Source organism: Bradysia coprophila, unplaced genomic scaffold, assembly GCF_014529535.1.
Source record: "Bradysia coprophila strain Holo2 unplaced genomic scaffold, BU_Bcop_v1 contig_235, whole genome shotgun sequence".
Taxonomy (NCBI): Eukaryota; Metazoa; Arthropoda; class Insecta; order Diptera; family Sciaridae; genus Bradysia; species Bradysia coprophila.
In genome coordinates, this window is record NW_023503496.1 from 138708 (window position 1) to 165905 (window position 27198).

A 27198-nucleotide genomic window follows, 5' to 3' on the forward strand; every position below is an offset into this window, starting at 1 on the left:
TCCATGAAATTGGTTCCTCATATGGATTCTATGCAGGCTATTTGTCGATTTCCAATTGCAAAACACCGAATCTCAAACCGTGGATCAATTTCCCATTTGGTGTGTGCCTTCATTTGATTGCAAATGATCGGTCATCATCGATTTGTTACAAACAGCTAATCGATTCGCTCACTGAGGATGGTGTAACGATCTACCAGAAATCGTCGATTTCCATGAAAAACCAAAACATTTTGAATCGAACAAAAACGAACTGCGAATCCTATCTGCTAGTCGTGGAAAACCCTCAACAATGGTTCGATGACATCGTCAACCAGCCGTTTAATGAGGCGCAGCGAATATTTTTCCCATTCTCACGCCTCTACGTTTTATCGTTCAATGCTAACGACACCAATTATCAAAGTGGAAATGTAGCAGAATACTTGCACCGGAATGCACTTTTCGGATATCGTTTTCATTTGGATGGCAATGACCAGCAAGTGGTATCGGTACACGATATAATGAACAATTTGACAATAGACAGTCGTCCGAATCAGACCGACATTGGTCATCCTTTGCTCGACACTAACGTTCATCAGAGAGGATTCAATGTTAGCGTTTTTAGCTGCCCTCCACACATTTTTCGCGTAAACGAAACTGGAGGACGGTACGTATGTGCCAGACATTGTAATTTGTTCCGATGAGGTTCAAAACTTAACCATACATGGATCGACTTGAACATGAAAGATTTCAGGCTCAACCGTAATGAACCTGCGTGCGTAAGTTCTGGAAATTCAAGTAATATTCGTGACAACTTGAGCAGAGCTTACCAAACCTGAAGTAATGAAAGTTTGTCAAATTCGTTGACAAGTCCCGCAAGGCAATTTAAAATTTACTGATCCTCGGTTTTCTCGCTCTAATCGTAGTACTATACACAGTGATATCGGAGAGAGATTTCGGCTCAGTTCAACCTAACTGGAATCGAAGGCCAGAAATGATAGAATATTCGCAAACAAAATTCTTTGAATTTCGATTTGTTTTCATTCATGTTAAGGGAGATCGTTAACAGTAAAATTTAACTGATCTCTGGATCAGTTGTCGGTAATTTATGAATGAGAGTTAATTAGTAAACCAGTCAGAAATCGCTCTCCTTGAACACCCTATTAATCAACGAGATTTCATGAATTTCTTGACGGATTTTATGCCAACCTTGACACAATTGTTCAAGGTCATCCCCATTAACGAGGTTCTCTTCAACATTTCAACTTCTTTGCAGTCCCTTTACGTGACAATAATAAAGTTTTAATACAATAAATTGGTCCATGTTCAACAGAATCGACGGCCTGGAATACCGGTTTCTAACTCACGTGCTGAAGAACTGGAAATTGCGATTTCTGTTCCAGAACGAATCTATAATATCATCCACCGTATATTCATCAATGTTTAAAGAATTAGCTGAAGGACAAAGTGATGTGGTTGCATGTGGAGTCTGGCAATCTTCAAACCGTTCCACCAAAGATTTAACATCTTATTTCGACGACATGTGCAGCACCTGGATAGCGCCGAAACCCCAGAGACTTGATCCAGCATCTCTGATTTACTTGACACTGAGCACACCCGTGTGGGGCTTGTACATTTTCTGTTTCATTTGCACTGCAACTCTGTTGACAACTATATCGAAAATCGAGGAGGAAATTAGGAACACCAAAATTGCATCGTCGACGCTTGGTCGATCTTTTCTGGACGCAACAAATGCGGCCACATCTCATGGAATTACAAATTTCCCCAATCAGATCTCGGTTCAGGTTCTTCTGATCAGGTAAAGTGAAGTGTGAGATTTTTAAGGGCGCAGAGCTGAAGTACAATTCATTTGAAGTTGGCATCTACTCAACCTATTGGTTGGAGCTGGCTACACCACGATGTACACTTCGCGTTTAACAAAACCTGGCTATACAAAACCGATTGATACTTTTGAGGACTTTGCTGAGCAAGGTAATTTGTTTCAATGTTTGAGTCTGTAGGTGTCCGTTCTCTGGGATTGTCTCTATCCCGACTCGAATTTGTTGGATTTACTATCCGATTGCTCGTCAAAATTGAAATATTTTTCGCTATTCAATCGAAAGGAATCTCCTGGATAACGAGACTTCCGTACAAAGTAGTAACCACCGCGTTAAACGAGTCGACAAGACCAGCTTTCCAACACATTTACATGAGTAAGCTAACCGAATACAACGATGAGCAACTGGTGAAAAGTCTCCGTACCGGTCATTATGGCGTCTTCATGACAATTCGTTCGAATAAATATCCCGTCGATCTTGAGCGCATCACTCATCCCAGTGGAGCCGGCATTTGGAATTTATTTCGATTTATGAAGGTTTGCTTCTACAGCCACTTCTCGGTATTTTCGTTGCGTAAACACTCTCCGTATACGGTGCTGTTTAACAGTCACATCAAGAGGTAAAACGCTCTTTCGCTTGGAAGCCTAACATTGACAAAGTTCATTCTGTAGATACCAGGAGTGTGGTATTATCAAACATTGGTATGAAGAACTGTACAGAAAAGATGAATTGATCGACACGCTGTTTGAGACACATCCCAGAGGTAACAACGAACCGAAATCGTTAACGCTATGGGATATGAGGGGAGCGTTTTTTGTCTTATTAACAGGACTTTTCATTGCCATTGTAGCTTGTTTGTGTGAGTTCAGTTTCGTGGTGTTGAAAAAAATGTTATCCAGCAAATAGAATAAGTCTCGAGCTCTCTTTAAACACTATGTTGCCTTTGAGTGAATAAAAATGTCTTTGTGGATGATGTGATTAAATTGAACTTGGAAATAAAGTCATTGAGAGCCAAGGGAGCTATTATGCTATACAAGAAAGAAGAAACAGAGTTCTATTACGATTTAGGAATGGTAGGATTTAGGAAAGCTATTCAGTGGTTTCGCCTGAAAAGTTGACTGGAGACTTTGAATTGCGTGTAAATGCAGTGATTGATGTTAGAGATTATAGCCACGACTCGAAAGCATAACTTAAGGAGAAAACAAAAAACAAATTTTTCTCTACATGTGTAGGTCAGCATTTAACTCGTATACATATATAGCACCGCATCACGGTGAGCTTGAAATAACTTTTAGTCACAATGGTTTATTGTAGGGCTCACTAGATGTATTTTCGTGCATTTTTGTATAAAAGCGTGAATTTTTTACCATTGATAAATATGCATTTGGGGATTCCAAAACGATTAGGAGACTTTGAAAAAATGACCACCAGCGCCATCTACATCCGATGGAAGTTTTCTATGCAGAGTTGAAGAATTTCTGTGAAGCGCCCCTCGAAGTTACATAGATGATAAAGTGCACAAAAATTTTCGGAATTTTCCGTTTTTCTCGTAGTTTTTCCGACTTTCGTTAAGGCTAGTACAGAGTTCGTGAAAAATGTATGCAAAATCGACCTCTGCAAAATGCTTGCAAAATATGACACAAAATGTATGAGCCAGCTGTCAAATAGTTTGCAAACTCGGTGGAAACCTGATGTTTACACTGTGCTTGCAAAACATTTGACAGCTGGCTCATACATTTTGTGTCATATTTTGCAAGCATTTTGCAGAGGTCGATTTTGCATGCATTTTTCACGAACTCTGTACTCATCTTTAGAAAAGAAGTTTTAAATTTGTGGTTAAAATTGACTATTTTCTTTTAAATTTGTTCAAAAACTTTTTTTCTTCTTCTGTATTACCATTCCGCATCCAGTTTCCGTATTTGTAGCTAGTTTCTGTTTTCATCGAATTCATGGCGAATTTTTTCTGTCAAATTTTTTTTTTTCATGAATTCTAGCACTAATATTGTTGGGTTTTCGGTTTTTTTTTTTAAATATTGAGAACTCGAAATCTGCTAAAATCTTAGAATTTTCTGCCCTCGGCGAACTTTGTCATACGCTACAACTCCTATAGACGTCTCAGACGGCAATAGATTACTTGTATCCAGGGCCGGATTAGCATTTACAGCGCCCTGGGCAATGAGCCTTGCAGCGCCGCATGAAAAATTTATTAAAGAAATTGTTTCCCACATTGTCAACCAAATCAAATAAAATGTTTTCAACATTTCCTCAAGAATATTATTTTCTAAGTAATGTGTAGTTAGAAACGGCGAGCGAGGCGAGGTGGCAAGCTTATGATAACATATAACCATATATGAATGAGAGATACATGATATAACCAGAGTTTTCGTGATTAATTAGCAAAACTTTCCCACAAACAAAAATCAAGTAAAGTTATAAAAAGGTTTTGCTCGTATTTTTCGGGATTTTAAGTTTGAAGTTTGTAGAATGAATCCGAAACTAATTTATTTAGCAAATAGCTATTTTCAAATACAAAGTTCCATAATCACAGACATTGAAAAATGAACACTACAATTCAAATTTACATCACAATTCTATAGTTTCATTCAGGTGTTCTTTCAATTTACACTCGAATGTCCTCTCATTATTCTCACTTTTCACTTCCCTTGGAAGATCGTTAGAACATGAACGCGTTGTGAGGAAAAACCAAGAAAAAAACGTGAATTTTTGACACAATATTTGTGATACTGTTACAGTTTCATTATATTGCGAGATTTACTCTACTTGGTAAGGCAACGCACTGCTCCTAGCATGAACACTACTTTGACAAACGTCGAATTTGGAGGTTTTTGTGATGAGAGTTACCGCTTAAGACTGATTGTATTGTGTGTTTGAACTCACACAACTAAAACAAGTCACCTATCTTCACGAAAGAAACGCAGTGCCTACTGTGACTTCATCAGCCTCCAAATATTTCTTACAGTGAACGACATCTCAAATGTCTCACTGCCAAATTTTTCTGAGAATTTTATTGTGTCATTGCAAATTCACAATGACATTCTCTGAAAAAAATGACAGTGAGACATTTGAGATGTCCTTCACTGTATGTTCATGCTAGGAGCAGTGCGTTGGGTAAGGTCATGATTCGGAAAAAACGACTTGCGTTGAAGCAATTTCAAGGATCTAGGACTCGGGATCCCAAAAGTATTGAAGTTTAGGGCACTCTAGAATGATCCTTTGTCTTCACTCTGAAAGTGTTAGATCTTGAAATTTCGGTAGTTGGCCTTGGATTTCGACAAAAAAAATCGCGAATATATGCCATGAAAATATATGCCAATGGGCGGAAACGGATTTGTTCGGCAGCTTTTCCAGCTGCTTTATTTGTTCCAAACTCCCGTTGTCCGGCGATCATGAGCAGGTTTCAGCTCATGAGGAATTTTCAAAATTTTCGAAAATTCCTCATGAGCTAAAAGATTTTCATCATCCGACTATCACCGGCGGCTGACGAAAATGAAGCAATGGAATGGTTATTGAAAATTATTTATAGTGTCTTCAGCCAGAAGCCTCAAAGTTCAACTTTTCTAAAGCAGGACCATCAAAAAAACGCTTTAAATAACCAAATACGAACAGCCTTGGGTTAGTCGATGTGCGTGTATTATTCAAAAATATCAAGTTAGATGTATATATGCATTTCTTGTAGCTCACATTTACCCCAAGAATGTAATGTACAGACGCAAGCGAAGCGAGCGCGATTTTTTTTAAATCGACGTTGATTTGTGCATGACTTATGTTGAACGTGAAATTGTCGAGAAAATTTAATTTCAAAGCGCCCCTATTTTCCCAGCGCACTGGGCCGGGCCCACTTTGCCCATGGGTTAATTCGGCTCTGCTTGTATCGCTAAGCTGGTAATTTTATGTGCTTTTGGGCCAAATAGGGTCTTATGGGGGTTTGAAAGCATCTACGATGAAATAAGAGAAGTTGAAATGTTTAAGTGCCCATATTTCATCGCATATGCATCCAAGCCCCATAAGACCTTATTTAGCCCAAAAGCACATAAAATTACCTTTCAAATGATACCCCACACCACCATGTACGGCTCGTGTAACTAGAGAAATATTGGTAAGAAAAGTGCAAGTTTTCTGTTGAAAACTTCAACTGCACATATTTCAGTGTGGATTAATTTTAAAACCAATGAGTCTCTATTCGGCTCAATAGTACATGTGATTACCTTTCTAATGACACCCCACACGACCCTGTACGGCTCGTGTATCTGGAGAAATTTTGGTAAGAATTTTCGGCTTTCCATCACCTTTAACAAGTCATAAAAGCTTCGAAGAATTTTTTTGAGAGTGGTTTTGGCTTCTAGGGTCGAAGTCCTTTCTAGGTACCTATAAAAAGTTCCACTAGAAAACACACCCGATTTCGGTAGGCTGTTTTTCAAAAGAATCCCTCTTATACATCTAGTGAGCCCTACTATTTGTCTATTTCATGGTGTGGCGAGTGTAAATTTTTGTGCATCACAGTTTTCAAACTAGGAAATTACAGTCGCCTCCGTCTCGACGAAACATACATACTTATGCAAAAATTATACTCTCGGTATACGAATTCACACGCATACTGTAATTTCGTGGTTTCAAGCCAAGTGGGCGTGGGCTAATTTGGCACACCACACAAAATGTTTGCGTGCCAAATTCACCCCTAAGGTGAATCTGGCACAGTGCCAATTTTACCTTTTTGGGGCGAATTTGGCACAATAGTCGCTTTATAATACTGTGGCTAATGGCACCGGGTGCCAATAGTCTCTTTATAATGATGTGGCTAATGGCACCGAGACCAAGAAGTGGAGATGTTTTACGAAGACATTGAAAAAGCCATGGACGAAAATCGGTCATACTTCCAATACCTAGTCGGTGATTTCAATGCGAAGCTGGGGAAACGAGAAGAAGAGTCTGAAATTTCTATTGGAAAGTTTAGTTACGACCAAAGAAACGAACGTGGAGACACATTACTCAATTTCCTACTACAGCACGAATTATTCGCAATGAATTCATTTTTCACTGGAAAAAGTCAACGGAAGTGGACTTGGGCCAGTCCAGATGGTGTAACGAAAAATGAAATTGACTACATCATAACAAATCGCAAATCAACCGTTAAGAACGTCGCGGTCCTGAACAAATTTACAACTGGTAGTGATCACCGGATGGTTCGTGCAAGAGTCACGTTAAATACCCGATTCCAAAGATCAAAACTAGTGAAAAAACGCGAAGGGATTGACGTTCAACGACTGTACGAACAAAGTGAAGAGTTTGCAACACAGATGAGTGCTGAATTGGTCGACATAGACAACCAATACGAGACATTAGACGAATTGAACAACAAAATCGTCGAATCAATCAAGGGTTATATGGAGATCAAATGCAAATCTATTCATTTAAATGAATCGAAACTGAGTAAAGAAACGCTGGATTTAATAGCTAGCCGAGTAGAGTTGATAAAAAACGGAAAGAGAGATTCAGTAGAATACCGAAACTTAACAAAAACTATCAACAAGGCAATGAGATCAGATCTAAGGAAATATAACGTCCAACTGGCTCAAAATACGATTCAAGCGAATTGCAACATGAAAGTCTTACGATCCAAACTGATGAATGTGAAGAAAGAAATCTTCAAATTACGAGACAAAACAGGAACGATTCAATCGGATCGACCCGAATTCTACGACAGAAGAAGACAGACCAGTCGTTAGGAACGTAGGATCAGAAGATCTGCCTGACGTACTTGTTGAAGAAGTAAAGGCTGCAGTCAACGAAATGAAAAACAAAAAGTCACCTGGTGAAGATGGTGTTCCCATCGAAGCCATTAAACTAGGTGGAGACTCCCTATTAAGTGCAATAACGGCTTTGTTCAATCAGTGCCTCCAATGGGAAAAAATCCCGGAAGCATGGGAAAATGCAGAGATCACATTACTGCACAAAAAAGGGGACATAACAAAGCTAGAAAATTACCGGGCCATAAGTCTTTTATCAACACTGTACAAGCTATTCATGAAAATCATCACAAAAAGGAACACGAAAAAGTTCGACTTCTACCAACCAGTCGAACAAGGTGGATTTAGATCAGGTTTCAGCACGAACGATCATTTACAAGTGATGAGAACGTTGATTGAAAAATGCAACGAATACAAGATTAGCATAGTCTTGATATTCATTGACTTCGAAAAAGCTTTTGATTCAGTTGAAACATGGTCGATATGGGACTCATTGGACGAATGTAGAGTGGACTCAAGGTACTCCAAGGTGCTCCAATATGTGTACGAAAATGCTACGTCATGTATTAAACTTCATGAGAACACGACGAAATTCAGGCTAGGTCGAGGTGTAAGACAGGGTGACACCATCTCACCGAAACTGTTCACATCAGTCCTGGAGAGTGTTTTGAAGAAATTAGACTGGAGCAAAAAGGGAATTGACATAAAAGGAGAATTCCTTAGTCATCTCCGTTTCGTAGATGACATTGTCCTAGTCGCACTAAATCTATACCAAGCACAAGTCATGTTAGAAGAGTTAAATGAAGAGGCTAACAAAGTTGGTCTCAAGATGAACTTATCTAAAACGAAAATCATGACAAACATTGACGACGACAGACAAATAAAAATTGGAGATACAGTTATTGAAAGAGTCGACAGCTATGTATACCTTGGTCACAAACTGAAATTAGGTCTAGACAACCAAACTGCAGAAATCAAACGTAGAATTGGTCTTGGATGGGCAGCTTTCGGGAAACTCAGCCTGATTTTCAAAAGCAAAATGAATAATAGTCTAAAACGGAAAGTTTTCGATAGGTGTGTCCTTCCAGTGTTGACATGTGGAGCAGAAACGTTAACATTAACCAAAGCATCTGAAAATAAGTTGAGAGTGGCACAAAGAGCCATGGAACGAAGTATGCTTGGAATTACACTCAGAGACAAAATGACAAACCAATGGATTCGCCAACAAACAAAAGTCGTTGATGTCATGGAAAGAATTGCGTCTCTAAAGTGGAGTTGGGCAGGACATATTGCAAGAAGGACAGATGACCGTTGGACCAAAGCCATCATGGACTGGAGACCCCCCACAACAAGACCTGTCGGAAGACCACCAGAGAGATGGACAAACGGAATAAAGAAATACATCAAAGGTACATATGGACACACGAACTGGCAACAAGTGGCAATGGATCGTACAACATGGAAAAATTTAGGGGAGGCCTACATCCAGCAGTGGATACAAACAGGCTAAAGAAGAAGAAGAAGAGAATGGCACCGGGTGCGATTAGCCTTACTATAATAAATAGACTATTGACACCCGATGCCATTAGCCACAGTATTATAAAGCGACTATTGGCACCCGGTGCCAAAAGTAGAATGTGTGTGCCAAACAGTAAAAAGTGCGTTATAAGTGCTAAAGGTATTTTCCGGTATATATTTCAAGGTCAAGGGTCTCTGAATACGAGAAATTGGAATACAACAAATCGTGGGAAGGAAGAACTACGTTTTGGAGGTTGGCAGACGGTTCCCATTTTTGGCACATTTTGGATTTTTCATATAACCAGACCATCGAAATACTCTGAAAAACACTTCCCACCACTTGGCAGACACATTTTAGAGGTTGGCACACGGATCCCATTTTTGGCACACGAATTCGAATTTTTCCTATTCCCAGACCCTCGAAATGCTCTGAAAAATACTTTCTACCACTTGACACAAACGTTTTAGTTATTTGCACATGCATTCCATTTTTGGCACATGACATTTTTGACACACAAATTCCAAATGTAGCAAGGTCTTTAAAAGTTAAGTTGGCACATAAATTCCGTTATGTGCCAAAGTATACAAAATTGAAAAAAGATTGGCCCGTGAGTGAGATTATCCGATGCCCCAAGTGATGCAAATAACTATTGAGTTTTCTATTTTCTTCAAAGAGTGTGTAATATTCAACATTATACAGCACCGTATCAACACTACGTTATAATATAAAAAGAATCGATGAATGAAATTCGCTCAGTTCATTTATGCGTCCTTGGGTCGTTGTGTGTAAACATTTTCGCTCGTTTTATTTCTCCTCATATAATAAAATTAAGTAAATTTTGACCGGAAAGAATGACCATACCGAGCTATTTAGCCGTGGAATTGGCTAAAATCGCTGATAGTGCAGGATTTGCTGTTTATACCATTGAACAAGCACCCGGTTCTGACCACGGAGATGGTTTCACAGCTACAATGTTAGCAGTTACGTTGGTTGATTCAGTGTCCGACGCTCGGCTGCATCTAATGTGTAAGCTGTTACCACAAGTCGAAGATCGTTTCGATTCAACTGAAACGTCCAGCATATTCGAGCACGAAGTTTTTGTGTACAACAATGTGTTGCCGGTGTTCGAACGGTTTCAAAGTGAGAAAAATGTACCAGTCGCCGATCGATTTACGGAATACCCGAAATGTTATGTGGCCGTAAACAATGTTGAGCAGCATGTAATAATTATGGAAAATTTGAAAAGTTTTGGCTACGGACTGTGGGACAGAACGAAACCAATTGAATACGAAACCGTTTGTCTATTTATGAGAGCAGTGGGTAAATTGCATGCACTATCATTCGCCCTTCGTGACCAAGAACCGGAGCTGTTTAACGAAATAATCAGTCAACCTAAAGACAATGTAATAACAGAGGATGGGAATACATTCTTTTTCAATATGTTGGACGTTGTTAACAGCAAAGCAATATCATTGATGGATAACGATGAGCATCGCCAGTTTCTTCAAAATCTTAGAGCTGACTGTAAAAAAGATCTTTGTCGTTTGATGTCACCAGGATCTTCTCCGAAGTTCAGTGTCATAAATCACGGCGATTGCTGGAATAACAATATGCTTTACTCAAATGAAGGAACCGTAAGTCTCGGAATCATAACTTCTGATCTCTCGTAATTTTCAATTTAAATCAATCAATCCATAGTCAACGCCACAAAAGATAAAGTTACTGGACTGGCAGGATGGTCGATATGCTTCCCCAGCGTTAGATATCAGTTGCTATCTCATGACATCGACCAATAAACAAGTTCGTGAACGGTACGACGAACTGCTGACAGAATATCACAGCGCATTCTGTCAATTAACTCGCCAGTTGGGTAGCGATCCGGACCAGTTGTTCAGTTTCGACGATCTTCGTAATCAAATGAAAGAATCAGGGAAATACGGAGTACATGTGGCCGCGTCGTTTTTAGAAGTCTTGGTTTCCGATCCCGAGAATATCGTCAATTTAGATGAAATTACGAAAGAGTCGCCTCAATTACCCGAATTTGCAGTATTTGACGAAAAAGCCACACAATTGTTTACGCAACGATTGGCTGACGTAATTGACGATGCGAAGAGATTGGGATGGGTGTAAAGTTCGAAAATCCGTGTGCGGAGCAATATTAGCAAAATTATGTAGGTTGTGTAGGGTGGGCATGAACCAGTAGTCGGATACTTGTTATTTCGTTCATAAAAACGGTTACCTATGAAAGAACAATAGGTGATCGATTTCTGGTACATGTGCGTAGACTGGAAGATGTCACCTACGATGTGGACATCCACTATCTGTCGCATTGTAAATAGGTTTATTGCCTGCCCTATGCGAAAGTTGACCAAAACATTAACTAAATGTTGTATTGCTTTTTTATTAGACCAGATTGTTGAAAAAATTTCTTTCATTCAACCGGTGAACGAAACGTGTTACCGTTTACAATTCATGACGAAACGTTTTACCGTTTACAATCAAAGTGGACGAACAACAAGGACCCGTCACCACTAAGTTTACAAATACGTTAACGGAGAGATTGATTGAGCGAGGCTGCAGAGCAACATTTGACAAAAGAAGTTTCGCTCATTTTGACATTGTCCTCAACCCCGAACAAAACAAATATTTTTCAAAATTTTAAATCTGTTTCTTGTCGGACTTGGGCTCGGTTCGGGTTGAACTAAAATTGCAGATTCGACCCGAATCTGAACCGAACCTTTGTGGAAGATGAATCCAGATATTCCACGAGTTCTATGATCTGTATAAAAATCCACAAGAACCTCTGAAAAGAAGCATCTACATGCGAAGTTGTCTCATTCTGTTTGTACAGTTAGCTTTCTCCCTCTTCCAACTACAGTACAACAACATTGATACCTTTTTCTGGACTTCACATACTGAGTCGGTGTAACAAAAATCGTTCGCAATTTCGAGTCAAATTTTATTGAATCAAACAACACAAAATGTAATTTCATTTAAAGCATAACGATTCCCAAATTAATAAATGTCATTCTCCAACGGTTCAGTCATGGGCATTGCAATTGTAGCAGCAATAAGTGGTTTCGCCTGAAAATACACATACGATTGAGACTTTTAATTGCGCCAGTGAATGCAGCAATATTGTTCTAAGAAAATATTGTCGCAACTCGAAAGCATAACTAAAGGCGCAAAACAAATTTTCATTCTTACATGTCCGGATTTGATCAGCATAACTCGTATAATGGCATTTTCAGGCGTTAGATCCGATGGAGGTAGGCCATCGTTTGGGTCCAACAGTGTTGTTATTTTGAAATCGATTTTCATTGGTGAACCGGGCACTAGGGATGGTAACTGAAAATTTGAAAATGTTTTGCGGTGAGAGTGTCAGTTATTTTTGTTATCGTTCAGACCATCGCATACGGTTGCTCCAAGCGATAATGTTGATCGTCTGCATGTAAGAGAACGTTTATATGCGATGCATCTCGTCTAGCTGCCATATTCTCTAATGTTAGAACAATACGAAAGACTGGTCCCAGACCTAGTACCTGTATCAGTAGGAAATTGTTGTTGTTTGAGTGGAGAAGTGAAAATTGAGAAAGTAGAAAAAAATAACGATCGGGAGCCCCCTTAACACTACTAGTTTTTTCCACTTATAAGTCTGCCCCGTAAATTTTGTGAGTTTTTTTTTGTGACTTCTGTAGGTCTTTTCTAGGTACAACAACCACATAGACTACGAAATTAACTTTTTTGGGTGGGCGATGTCTTTAAAATGTTCTTCTGGGCGTGAACCAGCGTGAAAAATTTCGTTGATTTCGTTTCAAATAGTTTCTAACACTGTCTAGAATCAAGTTTGGTTCTCAAATTCTGACATATGATGAAGAGAACAGTTTTCTGTTAAATCTTTCGTTAAGTTACAAATGGAACGCTCTCAAAGAATTTCTGTAGGTGGACGTGGTAACGCGAGTTTGACATAAAATTCTTTTGTTTTCGGGATTTTTTCAATTGATTTGAAACGTCAAACTTGTGTAAGCTACGCAATTTAGTTGATATTAATATGGCGGATATCGGTAACCGAAACTTTACTTCAATACGAAATTCCAACTTCGCTAGAATTTTGTTTGAAAATTACGGCACAATTCAGTGGTTTGTTTGTGATAAAGGCGAAGTCTGAAGAATACTATCTTCAACTGTTTTATGTCTGCGTATATTGTATTCACGCCATAAGTCCGCTAAAAATTTAAATATTTTCAATTGACAGTTGGACAAAATCAGGGAGCCCACTCCTCCTTGATTCCTTAAATCTCCTTGATTTTCAAAAATCCTCCTGAAACCTCCTTAATCTCCTCAAACTCCTTATTTTTAGTTTCAATCTAGTTAAAACTTCTAACATTTTAATTCTCACTGTATATCTTTATTCAAAACCGTTCCTCGCTTACTTCACCAAAAAAAGCTCATGAAACCTAAATAATTAACAAATGAGATCGATAGTGCTAAAAGGTACTTGCAAAACCCTATTGCTTCAATTGTTCTTTTCATCGATTGTGTTGATGCTGCTGGTAACTTAAAATCATTTATTGTCAATCAATTGTTAACTTTCGCCCGGCTAGCTCAGTCGGTAGAGCATGAGACTCTTAATCTCAGGGTCGTGGGTTCGAGCCCCACGTTGGGCGCCACTGTGATGTCCCAGTCCCGGCTAGAGGATGTTCTGGGGCACACTTAGATCACTTGTGATCACAGAATAATACGATACACGAAAGTCCGTAAATTGATTCCAACTATAATTTATTTTTATAACTGAAAATTATATCATTTCTTTACAACACAATTTTACACATTTAAAATGAGTTAGCCAACATTATTCTGATTATTTTTATATTTAACTACTCTACCCGAAAACCGACAAGAGGCTAAATTAAGAAGGATCCAACCACTCTCTTCAAAATGCTATAACTAACTGACTTGAGAAGGATTGAACCGTTCTAATCAAAATATTATAATAGACTGACTTAAAAATCATTTCACTGAAACCATCTAAGCTTAGATCATGGATTCGTCTCGCTATCAAACCACACCCTTCGAAGGAATAAATGGATCATTCATAGATATGAAATAGTCATACGCATATATGAAAATAGCAGATGTTTCCACTTTAATAGTGTCTAGACAGCATTTCCTTTCACACACTTGACTTATCTCATGGGTCAAAGTGTTAATGCATCTAATCTGCATTTTCATATATCTATTCGTGTGAACAAATTCATAAATGAATTCTCACAAATATCGATAACACACAAACGGCTCATTATGCAATGAGTCCGTTATGTATATGATTCTAAGAATATCCAACCTCAATATGATTTCGTGGAATATTCTAGAATCGACAAATTCCCTTCATCATTCACTATTCGGAATACGGGATACCACATGTATCGTGTTTGAGAAAAGTTTGGCCATCTGGTTAAGTTAGCCAATGCGTATTTATTCCTCAATCATAGGAATTAGGGATTACAAACCGGTTTAAACCGAACCGGTTAACCGGGCGATTTTGGGCGTTAACAAACCGCGGTTTTTAGACCCGTACGAAGTACTGGGGTCTTATAGGTTTACGCATACGTTTGTAACACGTCGAATTGGACTCCCTGAGTAAGGGGAAACCTATTGTGGTTGTCTAGAGATGTCAAATCCGCGAAAAAAAAATGTCCGTCTGTCTGTCCGTCTGTCCGTCTGCACGATAACTTGAGTAAAAGGCATCCGATTTTGAAAATTCTTTTTTTTCCCGTTTGGTAATGTCAAAAGACAGGCTAAGTTCGAAGATGAGTGATTTTGGATCGACCCCTCCCGAGCTGTGGCCCAATAAGTGCTTTACGGTTTTTCGAAGATATCTCCGGACATTTAAACGTTAAACTTGTAAGTGATACGTCAAATAAAAGGTATTTACAATACCGATCGACAAAAAAAAAGTTTATGGAAATCGGATGACCGACTCGTGAGTTAGACCCCTTGGTGTGGAACAGGCACAGGGCGGCAAGCAGTTTTTGCTTGTAGGTCGGCCACATTTGAACATATTTCGTCTGTTTTAGCTTTATTAGAGAGGTATTGACCGTACCAATCAGGGAAAATTTTTTTTATGAAATTATGTTCTCCGGAGCGTGAGCTAGGTCTCTTGGAGTGAGCTCTTATCTGGCTACTCGGAAGTACAGTGAACGTGGTGTATTTTGACAATATCTCGAGTAAATTTTGACCGAATTTCATGAATTTTTTTTTGTTTGAAAGGTATACATCTATATATACCTATATACAGCTATATTGAGCTATATACAGGCATATAGAGCTATATAATAGCATATTCCTCTGTGAAATGTTTATTTACAGTGAAATATAGGTAAATATAGCGGTATATAGCTGTTTAAATAGGAATTTATGAAATTTGACTTCGTACGGGGCTGTCTATATTGCCTCCGGCAATTTAATTGTATATGATAACAAGGCAAAGAGTGGATAATGTAAGTGATTTTAAAGGCTTTTGACACGAATAGGTGTTTCGTACGGGTCGGCGTTAGCTATGTTTTTATCAAGAAAACCGCGGTTTTCGGGTTTTCAATGAAGCGTTAGAAATCTCTAGTTTTTGGGAGAATTTAAGCATTTATTTTGTGTATTGGTATCATTTCAGCAACGTTTTGAGCTAGTTGCAGATAATTTCGCCAGCCATCAGTCTCTGTAAAAGAAAAATGCTATTCCTACCAATAGCTTTCGTAAACAGGAAAAGGCTTACTTAAAATGTGAATAGTAATATAAGATAAATTATCTTAGTTCGTTCTAACAACAAATTTCCGTTTCCGTGCTGAGACTCAAAATTTTGTGAAATAGAACTAACTAAAATACGTAAAAATAAGGAGCCTGATAGGTCTGATTATAAGGGGACAACGTGATCAACTCAGAGGAACAGGTTACGTCGCCTCTGAGTTGATGACGTTTTCCTTTCAGGTCGGTATATTTGGTAAAGGTCTGGCAATTCACATGTCATTGTGGAGTATTTGGAGATCATTTTAAGAAAATCAAAAATATTCTTAAAGTAAGCCCGAGAAGACATTTTGAAGATGCTTTAACATTTACTTTTCACCGAGTTGCATCCATTGTGCGTAACAGGGGTAATAAGAGGCGACCATTTTCCGCATTACGATTTCCAATTACATTTTTTTAAAGAAGAAAGCAAAAAAGCCCAAAAAATAGTCTTTTCATTTTGTTAATTACGAAAAGCGAATGCAATAAATAAAAGAGCACGCTAAAAAGTAGTGGAACCAATTAGACTTGTTTAAGAATTTGCTTTAGATTTTGCTGATCCGAAAAACCGCGGTTTTTCAAAACGGGTTCGGTTTGCAATCCCTATAGGGCTGATCCTGAGCGAGGATTAAGCGTAAATAAATTTATGCTTCCCGAAATTTCAAGGAGCAACTCTTAGAAGAAACGATTGCGGCTATTCGGATAGAGTTAGAATGCTTTGTATTTCTACGATAAGTTATTAGCAAAATCGAAACAAAACGAGTCAGACAAAAACGAAAAGCATAAGAAAGAGGCCAACATTCAAAGCATCGAAGCTGAAATAGCTGAGGAGACTTTAAAGTTAAAAGTCGCCGAAAAGTTAATTGATGATGGTAATAACACTTCGTCAGCTGTAGTTAGCGAACGTAAATTAAATAAATCATCAGTGGCCAAGGCACAGATGATTTTAAATGCAGGCATTACAAGTAGCAAGAAGATGAAATCATAAAAATCAAAAAAAAGACAAAAGTAAGAAACTAGGCTAATCTTTTTTTAAATCTAACTGCGTGAACATAGGGGTACGTTGGGTATCTTATCTAGAGTAAACATTTTTTGGAAAAATCTTCGATAAAATATTTGTGAAAAATTCGGAAAAAATTTCCCAAAGAATATTCTTTGAGAAACACCAAAAAATCTACTTCATATATCCTTAACATGACTTTGGAAAGTCAAAAAAATTTCGAATTCATCAAATTTAATCCAAAATCTCTTTAAAACTCCTGAAATGCTCCTTAAATTATCGAAATATCCTCCTTTATTCCTTAAAAAGGAGGCCGAATTTTGAGTGGGCTCCCTGCAAAATACCGCTGACGTCATTGTAACAAATGTCAAAAACTGCGCGTCAAAATGTCCCGATTTGCGTTATGTTTTGAAATGGAACTTACGCCGTGAATCCTCAGTTCGAATTCTTAAATTCAAGAATTCCAGGAATTCCCAAAATTTTAGAGAAACAAATCCTGAAAGTAGGCTCTGCGGTCTTCTGTCAAAATCTTATAACTCAAAAGCTAATTCGAAGGATTTAAACGTTTGAAAGAAGAGCTTTGAAAGCTTCCCTGCTACTATCTCTAATCCTGAATAGACCTTTTAAGTTCATCTTCATACCCCCGGACCATCTAATCCATTTTCGAACTTAAAAGGTCTATTGATTATGAAACCTTTGAACTTGGTGTGACAGGTTGAAAGCGCCCCGTAGTGATGGATTCCTAAAGTGACATCAAGTTAACAATCTGTTTGTTAAGGTAATGCCATTGATATTATGTCACCACATAGGGTATAGGATCGTTTAAGAGATATCGTTTTTTGGGAGACAAGATCGCCTACCGAGACAAAACTGTCCTCAATTTAACTCCCATTCAGACACAATAAAAAACTGTAAAATTTCAAACCTCTGCTGCCAATTTGATGGGTGCACTGCCAATGTCACCAGAAATTGTACTTTCAGCCGAATTGATTGTGTCGATGGTAGTACGGGCAGCTGTTAACCTTAACCTCCACAATTCCGTTTGAAAATTGTGATAAATTGCTAGCGAGAAAATCAATTTTCGATAATTTTACCAAGTAGCGACGACACGAATGTGCCTCTTTCTTTTACACATTTTCATTGTCTTCACATGCTCAGCCAATAATTTAATGAACATTTACGAAATCAACAAAACCGCAAAACGAAATGTAAGCAACGAGAAGCAGCAAAATGTTTATAATTTTCGATAAAACAACATTTACCTGATGCATTATCGCACTCACGAATTGTCTGTTCGAGGAAAACTTTCGACTTCTTGGGTATTTGCAATTTACCCGTCGCATTACCTGTTCCATCGTTAGTATGATTATCAATTGCGTCTACCTTGAAATCAGCGGTTCGCTTTAATATTTTTACGATAAACGAACCGTCTGTTGTGTGTATGTGGTTTGGGTATACGCGGAGAAAAACATTAAAAAAAAATTTAAATTTAATTCTCTCTAAATTGACGATCGTAAAAATGATTGATTTTATGTGCACGACGATTACAATAAATTGGTTGGACAATAAAACACAAAAAATTGTTTTAATTTACCATTCGTGACCAAGATCAACACATGATCCTCCTGACCAAGTTTTCCGAATGCCATTGCAGACACAGTGTCTACGTGTTTGTGTACAGGTGCGGTGAAAGAGAATGAATGAAAATGTGTTGTTAATCAGAGAACATTGTTGTCATGATGCTAAATTCAACAAGCTTTCGCAATTAACGCATTAACTTGTTACAGACGGCAAGCATATGACCAATATTATTGTCGGGTCTATTACTTCCATCAATCAAAGTATTTTTAATCGGTTGATTTCAAATCTTGTACTTCAATTATTTTACCATGCACTTTTCTGTATAAGGGACCATATTGCCCAGAGCTTGTCATTATTTTTGTCGTCGAAATCGATAACAGATGAATAGCCGTATGTGACACTTGTAATTGGAAGGAAAGCGTTCGACTATGTTCAGGCCCGTACTGGCCATATGGTGAATTCGGGGGATTCCCGATGGGCCTTTTCGATTTTTGTATGAAAATATTTAATTTGTGGGCCTTTTGCAATTGAGTTGCATGGAGCCCCCGATGGGCTTTTTCGAGCCAGTCCGGTACTGACTATGTTTGTCGTTTGTTGGAAGAATGCTCAGTTTTCAGCACAGAATTTCTGTATTTCATATAGGTTCCATGTGCAACATCGAAGTCAATGGTTATCCACAGACAACATAACCAAACAAAATGTTGACAGAATGTATGAAAAAGCGTTGAGGTTATGAATCTATAAACTATACTTTGCGTCTGCACTTGGAACAGATCTGTGGTAGAGAAATCATCGTTGCAGCTTTAACTGTCACGCAAATTTCAATCAGTTAGTGGTTTTTGACAGCTACCCCTAATATAACACTGGGTTCTATGGGTGAGAATCGGTCCAATAGACTGTTTGTACGGCACTATTTTAATTTCCATTCAACACATACAATGGTAGAGAATGGTACAAAGCAAACTCATATTTGCCAGCCATATAGGCCCCTGAGCTGTACTGTAGTGGTCGTCACTTTTCTTTATCAAAAAGCAAAGATCACGAGTTGTCCTCTCATTTTTCCATAGATCTGTTCAATCGTACGGTAAAAACGATTTTTGACAAAGAGAAAACGAACGAGATCATCCACAGAGCCATATAACATCAACGCTTTTACAAGCAATTTGTCAACAATACATTTTTGGTTATGGCTCTGTGGATGACGTTTTGACAGCTCAAATAACCTTGTGTAACAGACCTATGTATTTTTGCCGTATCGTGATCGTTGCTTACAGTGTTGTCAGCTTACACCCAAAGTGCTAATGTCAACAGACTCTTTTTTCAACGGTTTACTTAGTAAGCAATTCTCTCCCATATCTCACATGGACTTTAACCTCTCGACTGCAAGTTGACAGTGTTAACAAAGTTCAAAGTGAACAGATGCCAATGGCGAAACTGAGACTTTACTTGGAGTTAAAGTCTGACTTGATTTTCGTTCCGTCTTACCTGGAGCAGTAAATTGATCCACTAAATTCTTCTGCAAGTACAATTGAACCAGGCCTCCGCGTAATGCCACACAAATTAGTGTCAGGTTTAGGTGAGTTAGCCCAATGGGAACCATACACGTTGCCGATTCACTCAATCCAACCGACCACAATTGCTTGCCCTTTTTCGAGAAACAATCCAACGTTTTGTTCATGCAAACGACGATTATCGTCTGTTCGATAGGCAAAATTGATAAACCGACTGTCGGATTGTCTAATTTAGTGATCTGACGACCTTCCAGCCAAGACTTCCGGAGAATGCAAATCGATCCTTCCCTGGAATGTAAAATGGTTCTTACACCACCGGTGGATTTATTGATTCATTGTAACGACACAAACCTAGTTCCGATTACAATTTTAAAGTCAACGTCGAAATGACCACTAACGGAGAGTAAGGCTGGTGTGGACTTAAGAGAACACACTCTAGCTTCGTGTATTACGGTGAATGCTTGGCAGTCCAGGAATATTATGTCACCAGATTCGGTGGCTAATATTAGAAAAGAAACTCCATTGTTATCGGTGGATGATTTACGTAATGTTGCCGTAGCAGTTATGGTTGCAAAACGTTGAAGATCCTTCATGTCATGTTCTTTGACAAATTGCTAGAAAAGACGGAAGCAAATTTCATCAAACTGAAAAGTACTTAAATCGAGGGGGTAACAACTACAAAAGATCCTGTTGGTGAACTAGCAAACTTTACAGGGGCTTCTAAGGACAAGTGAGGCCTGGGCACCACTTCTCAAAGGTTGATTGATACCGATCACCAGCACTTTTATAGCAAAATAAATAAAAAGGGTGTCATGGGCATCATTACTCACAAATACAAGTCGGCGCTTCTGATACTTTTTCGTACTCATGCCATTTCGAAAATAGTATTTTTCGTTACGAGTGATGAAAAGTGAAAAAGTCGTAAGCTTGTTCTAACGAGGCGAAGCCGAAAGAGTTTTTCAAGAAATTTGGGATCATTCATAAAATCCAGAGCGTTGGTTCAGTGCTGTCATCAAAATAAAATTTTTAATAACTGCAGATAGCGCAGCAAAGTTAAACTATGTTCACTAACATCCATTTAGGGAGTATATTGGTGGTGTAGTCCGGAATTCAAGATCTAACTTAAACGTTACATGGGGAATCACACAAAACACATTTCAAAAACGCTATCATCGGAGACGGATGATATTCAATAGTTTGTTTAACCGGCCTATCAATTCAAAACTTAATGAATGCATCGAAAAAGCTTTGTTGATTTGTAACACGAACACGAGTCACTTAACGTATTTAAACGCTACAATTAAACTTAAATTTGTGTTTACAATACAAAACAGCGTAGAAAAGGAACAACAATTTTTGCTGATCAATTATTCAGTATACTGACCGGAGTGTAGAACGTGTCGAAATTAAATAAAAATATAGAAAAAAAACAACTGCCTGCCTACAGATACCGTCAACGCACTTCAAGCAAAAGTAGTCATAGTCGACAGCTGCCAAATAGGCTACTATTTGGTATGAAATGGTTTTTACTGTGTCTTACAATTGTTGAGTTTCAGTACCCTATTAAGAGTACCACATATGCTTGAAGTGCGTTGATATATCAGTGCATGATATTGCTAATTAACACGAAATCAATGTTTTTTTCATGTTTCATTAATCTAAAAAAACAAAATTGAATAAAACGTTGAACATGAAACTTTCGTCGTCAGTATTGGAAAGTAACGACGCGAGACAATGTTTTAAGAAAGAACACGTGCTCCGAATGAAGTTGTTGAGTTGAGAAAAAAAATACAATCGAACGGATGCGTACTTCGTAATGAGAATTTCGTAATTGGTCGAACATTGACGTGACCATTTGCGGTGTTTAGTGACCTATTCCATCTATGGAAATCAACGAAGCATCCCTACCTGTGTTTTATGTTAGCCGAATATTTGGATATGCACCCTATCGAATTGAACGGACTGTTTCGGGGAAGTTTAAAGGGGTTCTGAGGAGTATTCCAATCAGAATCTACAGTGTTGTTTTGCTCAGTACATTAGGTAAATTAATATGTTGTACACAACAGAGATGTTGTAATGCGAATCAAGGTTGCAAACACTCTGTCACGAGGGTATAAGCGCTTTCCATATATGGGTAATTCTAGCAGCTATCCACATTTTTGCTTACAGAACAACAAAAGAATTCCAATGAAATTTTTGTGAATTTTTTAAAATTCTCAGAAGTAATGTGGGTAGCTGCGCTGGAATTAGTCATATGTGTTCTTAGTCCTACGGAACTTTTTTTTTTACAAACTTTTTAGTGGGTTAGGACTTGGGTCACGGCGCCTTTTACTGATGTAGCGACATGATTACTTAGTCATAAGTAAGAAAGCACTTGCTAACGGCCCGTGATTGCGTGATTAAATCTACACTTCGACTAGTTAATCAGCTTCTGTTGTTACATCAACTCACTTCAAGTACAAGTGATCATAGTCTACAGCTGCAATACCCTCTCTAGCAACCAAACTACTTTCATTAAGGTAGTGAAAGAATCAAGTAGCCTTTGTAATTTATATGTACATTACAGCGTAGTCAGTCGTGATGTAGAAGAGTGTAAAGAAATAAGGCGTGAATTTGACACAGAGAGCTGCGAGTTGGTTTGCTAGATAGAGTATTTATTGACAGCTGTCAAATTCAGTTTAACTTTGCATGAAATGGTTTTTTTACAGTATCTTACAGTATCTGTGACCAGAGTGCTACTAATATGACGACTGTGACCTCGCTTCGACGTCTGGAGGGAATATGTCGAATGACAGCTGGTTTTTTGATAGAGAATCAATACATTCTATCCGTCGAATCGACCCGGTCGTCATATTAGCAGCTCTCTGTGTGTGGCCCACTATCAAGTTTCAGTACCCTATAGGTTTGTTCCACTTAACGTTAACTGTCCACAGAGATGAACATAACCTAAACGTCAACTTTCCGTTAAAATTTTCGTCAACCTGAAAGGTGAGGTTAAGTTACCTTCTGTAAATGAAATTTGACATTTTGAAATGACCTTGGAACAAACCTATTTAGAGTACAACTCATGCTTGAAGTGCGTTGGTTAGATTCTTGAAACAAACTGTCTATTCTACAATTGCAGCTCTTTTGTGTGCATATGGAATGTATTGCGACGTTGTAGCTACGGTGACTTTAAGGTAAATTCCGATCCTACAGATCATTGTCAAATAGCGATTTCTTCGCTCAAATAGTGTCCCAGACGTTGTCAATTTCACACAGCTGACCTCAAAGATAGAAAACTTCAAACGACACTGTCAATGATCTATTTACCGCAACACCTGAATGAAGGGAAGTTAATTTTTTTCCTCAAATATTCCGACACAGAATGAAATCAACTACAGCGAGAATTGCTACCGTCTTCGATGTGAACATTATTGGGGTCTCGTGTCTATTTGGGGTTTTATCAGGTACGGTTGGCTTCGATCAAATGCTGGAAATAAATCGTCGACTTAAAGAGGTTAAATGAAGAAATCTTGAAAATGACGAAGATCAGTGAAGCTCAGCTGCTCCATTGATTTATTTAATTTTGAAATTTCTCTAGGTAGACGAGATTTTATTGATTTATATTGACCGGGACAAGGAATCGAGACGTAGAGCACTTAAATTGCTTCTTCCCATTTATACAGCGATACTATCACTGTTAGGTAAACCTTTTTTAGAGCGGCGTTCTGCTTTACATGTTCATTAAATCGAATTTCAATTCTGTTGGAATAGCTTTAGATGTGTTCGGTTGGTACAGACAAGCTCTGAAAATTAAAGAAACTGATCCCTTAGCAGGTAAGTTCAGTAGAGTGTTATGATCGGAGCGAAAATCCCGAGGACTAGTTAGTTATAACTTGCCTTGGGGTACTTGTCAAAGTATTTGTTTCTCTTTCAACATGTTATGATGCGAGCGTGAGGACGGTGAGGACCGAAGACCAGTTCAAAACATTTCTTTCTCTTTCATCATAACACTCTATTTTGTCTTTCTTTCATAGAGTGATGACATAACATGTCAGCGAGTTTTGTCGTTTCGTTTCCTCCTAGTAAAAGAAATTGACAACCCGCGCCATATCTTAAAAATTTCGAGAGTAAATCTGTCAATAATCAATAAACTTTCAGTCAATGTTGTAAATAACTTGTATTGGTATGCACCATTCTACACACTGTACATCTTTCTGCTGACATTGCAAATTCAATTTACCCACTTATCATGGAGTCTGGGAACAAGATACCAACGTTTGAATTTGGCTTTGAAGTACACGTTTTATAGAGGTAAGGCAAACAAATAATTGTGAATCGACAGCACTCTTCTGTTGTTAGTAAAAACAGAGCCTGTCTGGCAACACTGACATACCTCAGCGTTGCCAAACCAGCCCCTTTCAAAGGACCTGGTATAGAGGCTGGTATAGAAACGTAGAGAAAGGAAAATTGAAATTGTTGGAACAGGTCAGCACTTGTTTGAACTGAACCTGAAATGGAAAATCCAGATAATATTCAGAAATAGAATTTTTGCACCAAATTGTCAAAAAAAGATAATTTTATTGCAGAGAGATCATTTTTACATCAGAAGAATGTAGCTTTCGGTATCACGTCAACTAATGAATTTCCCAAAATTGAAAAAGCCATCAACAATGCACCTCGTCGTGGTAGGATGTCTCTGAAGTATACGCCTCACGAACGTAGCCTTTAAGCTTAGCGTTCTGCTACTTTTTCTTGTAAATGTACTAGATCAGCGAAAATTCGCATAAAAAATTCGATCGCTTCGTTCGTTCGGTGTATGCTTAAGCCTAAATTAAGACTTCTATCAATCGCGAAACGAATAAATTCTAAATTTCGTATGTAGATCGGGCTGCTTATCTGCACAACATTTACTTGAAGAACTTTGCTTACGTTCACGAAACATTGGGAAAAACAGTCATTTCTATTTCAAGGTAAGACTGATGATTATACTGCGCTCGAATGTAAAAGAAAAATAATCTCAACAGCTACTTCGGCATCACCCTGTTGATGCTGCTGTCGTCCTGCCTTCTACATTTGACAGTGACCGCATACTTTCTGATACTGTCGTTACTGGATCAGAATGCATTGGTAATGAAAATGAATTTGATAATTCAGAAAAGGCTTTTTGCGGCACCCAATTTAATAAAATGATTTGCTCAAATATTTGATTCGAAAAAATTATAAAATAAATTCAGCAAACTTAATCCGCCATTTTGTTTCACAAATATAACTTTGAGTGCCATTTTCGTTACAGGATCCATTTCATATATCGTTGCAAGCTGTATGGCTGGTATTTCACACTTTTCGGTTATTGTTAATTGTTGAGCCCTGTAACATGACGTCTGCAGAGGTAGTTTTTGATAAGTCCTTTCATCGAAGGACAATCACAATGAATCTTTGATGCCCAATAAAATTTTCATTGAAATCAATTTCAGTCTAGCCACACTACCCATCTCGTCTGCAATATATTAAGGGACAGACCAAAATCAGCCATTGTAAGTCAAACTGAAAGCTTTTATCACAAGTTCACGTTCTCATTTAAAACCTAACGTATAGTAGGGCATTTACCGCATAGTTGCTTTAAGTAAAGTTTCCACTTAAAAAGAGCACTCCGTTTAGCCTCCGTCTACATGACAGTTGTAAAATAGAACTGTCACGCAAACAGAGTGGAAATTGAATTTATTTCAATTTTTTACTCCGTTTACGTGACAGTTCCTTTATTCTATTTTACAACTGTCATGTAAACGGTGGCTAAACGGAGTGTTCTTTTTAAGTGGAAACTATACTTTATACGTCTATAAAGTGAGAGAACTATACATGTGTGCTCATACAGTTAAAGGCAGTGAAATTTCAGAATGAATTTGCTTCAGGAGTTTTTCAGCTGACTCACATATACAATACTGTTTACTTGTTCATACGGTTGAAGCTGCTACACGCACGCACGTGGTAATGCTAAAACCGCATACAAACAGTTTGGATTAGATTGTTTGTGTGGATCAGCTGAAAAACTTTGCCTCTACCTGTATGTGTCGATTTACGGTAAACTGGGCATGTAATACAGTGAAATGATCAACAGGTGGCACTAATTCTCAGCTCCAGAATGAGCGCCATCAATTTATCATTTTACTGATTGTTTGTCTCGTAAATCCGTGTGTTGAGTGCTAGTCAGAATTCACAGTCATTCCGTTTTGTCTCTGTGTACATGAGTTGGCATTTCATACAACAGAGCACATTGTTTGATATGACAACTGTCACGTACACGAAGCCAAAACGGACGACTCTGACGCCACCTTCATTGACTGTTTACAAGTATTATGATAGTTAACCGGTTGTCGAATGGAACATGAACATAAGATCTTTCTGTAGTCTCTCACCAAGGCACACTTCGAAATAGTCTTGATTAATCATATTTCAATCGACTGAAATCCGTGAGTTGATCCAAATTATTTTCAGCTAGAGTCTTTTTGGCAACAGTTGATAGCAAAGGAAACATACTTTACTGCGCATGGCATCTGTAGGATTGATCGCAGTATTTTAACAACGGTAAGTGTAGACTTTGACAGTAGGTATACTTGCGACGAATTTGAAACGACATTCCTCTATATCCGATTCATAGCGTCCAATGTGTCGGAACAACTAAGCTTCACTCTCATTTATTTTACAGGTACTGTGGTCTATAACGACATATCTGGTCATACTATTACAGTTTGAAAAGATCTACGGATAGACATTTCACTGCAATTTAAATTTGATGGCTTCTTTACTGTAACAGATTATTCAACTGATGATTCAATTATAGAACTGACCTGTGCAATATCGACAGTGTTTTTATTTATCATCGAATCGAATTTCTACAGTTATTAAAGTCCATAACTTATACGGGAAAAATTCTAAGCTGACAGCACTGCGGCACGACTTCTACTTCTTATACAGAGAGTATACAATAGGTCGGTTCCAAGTGCTACATAGAAATGTCAATTATCATCCACAGACAACCTAACTAAGCAAAATGTATGGAAAAGCGTTGAGTTTATGGCTCTGTGGATGACGTTTGACAGTAAACTGCATTTTGCACCTGCACTTGGAACAGATCTATATCCAGCAACTGATCCAAAGTCCAAGTGAATCATACACAGAGCCTGACACATAAAATGAAAAATTTTATTCGCAAGACACAAAGGCTACCAGATTATTCAGGTCCCTAGTT

At 38.2% G+C, this 27198-nt stretch overlaps 4 protein-coding genes and 1 non-coding gene across 6 annotated transcripts in view; 4 read left to right on the plus strand and 1 right to left on the minus strand.

Moving 5' to 3' along the window:
• LOC119077315 (fasciclin-2-like) overlaps positions 1 to 27198 on the plus strand; it is a 385563-nt gene that overhangs the window by 51050 nt on the left and 307315 nt on the right. The window lies entirely within an intron of this gene.
• On the plus strand, positions 1307 to 2733 carry LOC119077337. The gene is made up of 4 exons (XM_037184522.1): positions 1307 to 1795; positions 1853 to 1968; positions 2100 to 2433; positions 2486 to 2733. Exons 1-4 carry the CDS (start codon positions 1416 to 1418, stop codon positions 2718 to 2720), a joined length of 1065 nt encoding a protein of 354 aa, XP_037040417.1. The 5' UTR covers positions 1307 to 1415; the 3' UTR covers positions 2721 to 2733.
• The window catches only part of LOC119077319 (Bardet-Biedl syndrome 1 protein homolog), a 33415-nt gene continuing 18266 nt past the window's right edge, over positions 12050 to 27198 (minus strand). The window contains exons 5-12 of the mRNA XM_037184499.1: positions 20319 to 20581; positions 19942 to 20255; positions 18470 to 18538; positions 18138 to 18305; positions 17801 to 17937; positions 12506 to 12640; positions 12306 to 12446; positions 12050 to 12182 (exon numbers count right to left, since the gene is read on the minus strand). Coding sequence (XP_037040394.1) covers positions 12114 to 12182; positions 12306 to 12446; positions 12506 to 12640; positions 17801 to 17937; positions 18138 to 18305; positions 18470 to 18538; positions 19942 to 20255; positions 20319 to 20581 — 1296 coding nt within the window. The 3' untranslated portion in view covers positions 12050 to 12113. The remainder of the gene's footprint in view (positions 12183 to 12305; positions 12447 to 12505; positions 12641 to 17800; positions 17938 to 18137; positions 18306 to 18469; positions 18539 to 19941; positions 20256 to 20318; positions 20582 to 27198) is intronic.
• On the plus strand, positions 13693 to 13765 carry Trnak-cuu. The gene has a single exon. It is a non-coding gene; the product is annotated as a tRNA-Lys (tRNA).
• LOC119077333 (gustatory receptor for sugar taste 43a-like) lies at positions 21580 to 26783 on the plus strand. Of its 2 annotated transcripts, XM_037184515.1 has the most exons (13): positions 21580 to 22007; positions 23092 to 23146; positions 23334 to 23466; positions 23551 to 23653; positions 23724 to 23786; positions 24111 to 24263; positions 24539 to 24637; positions 24835 to 24922; positions 24977 to 25079; positions 25246 to 25341; positions 25427 to 25486; positions 26445 to 26534; positions 26656 to 26783. In XM_037184515.1, exons 1-13 carry the CDS (start codon positions 21851 to 21853, stop codon positions 26716 to 26718), a joined length of 1263 nt encoding a protein of 420 aa, XP_037040410.1. In that variant the 5' UTR covers positions 21580 to 21850; the 3' UTR covers positions 26719 to 26783. The 2 variants fall into 2 exon arrangements, with proteins under 2 accessions (XP_037040410.1, XP_037040411.1); XM_037184516.1 differs by lacking the exon at positions 24111 to 24263.

Excerpts from the sequence above, each read along its gene's own strand:
- LOC119077333 (XM_037184515.1), top strand. The coding sequence starts at position 21,851 with ATGGAAATCAACGAAGCATCCCTACCTGTGTTTTATGTTAGCCGAATA. Across the intron at positions 23,654-23,723 it reads AGCGATACTATCACTGTTAG|CTTTAGATGTGTTCGGTTGG; the intron begins GTAAACCTTTTT and ends CTGTTGGAATAG. Across the intron at positions 24,923-24,976 it reads ACAGTCATTTCTATTTCAAG|CTACTTCGGCATCACCCTGT; the intron begins GTAAGACTGATG and ends TAATCTCAACAG.
- LOC119077337 (XM_037184522.1), top strand. The coding sequence starts at position 1,416 with ATGTTTAAAGAATTAGCTGAAGGACAAAGTGATGTGGTTGCATGTGGA. Across the intron at positions 1,796-1,852 it reads GTTCAGGTTCTTCTGATCAG|TTGGCATCTACTCAACCTAT; the intron begins GTAAAGTGAAGT and ends ATTCATTTGAAG. Across the intron at positions 2,434-2,485 it reads TTTAACAGTCACATCAAGAG|ATACCAGGAGTGTGGTATTA; the intron begins GTAAAACGCTCT and ends TTCATTCTGTAG.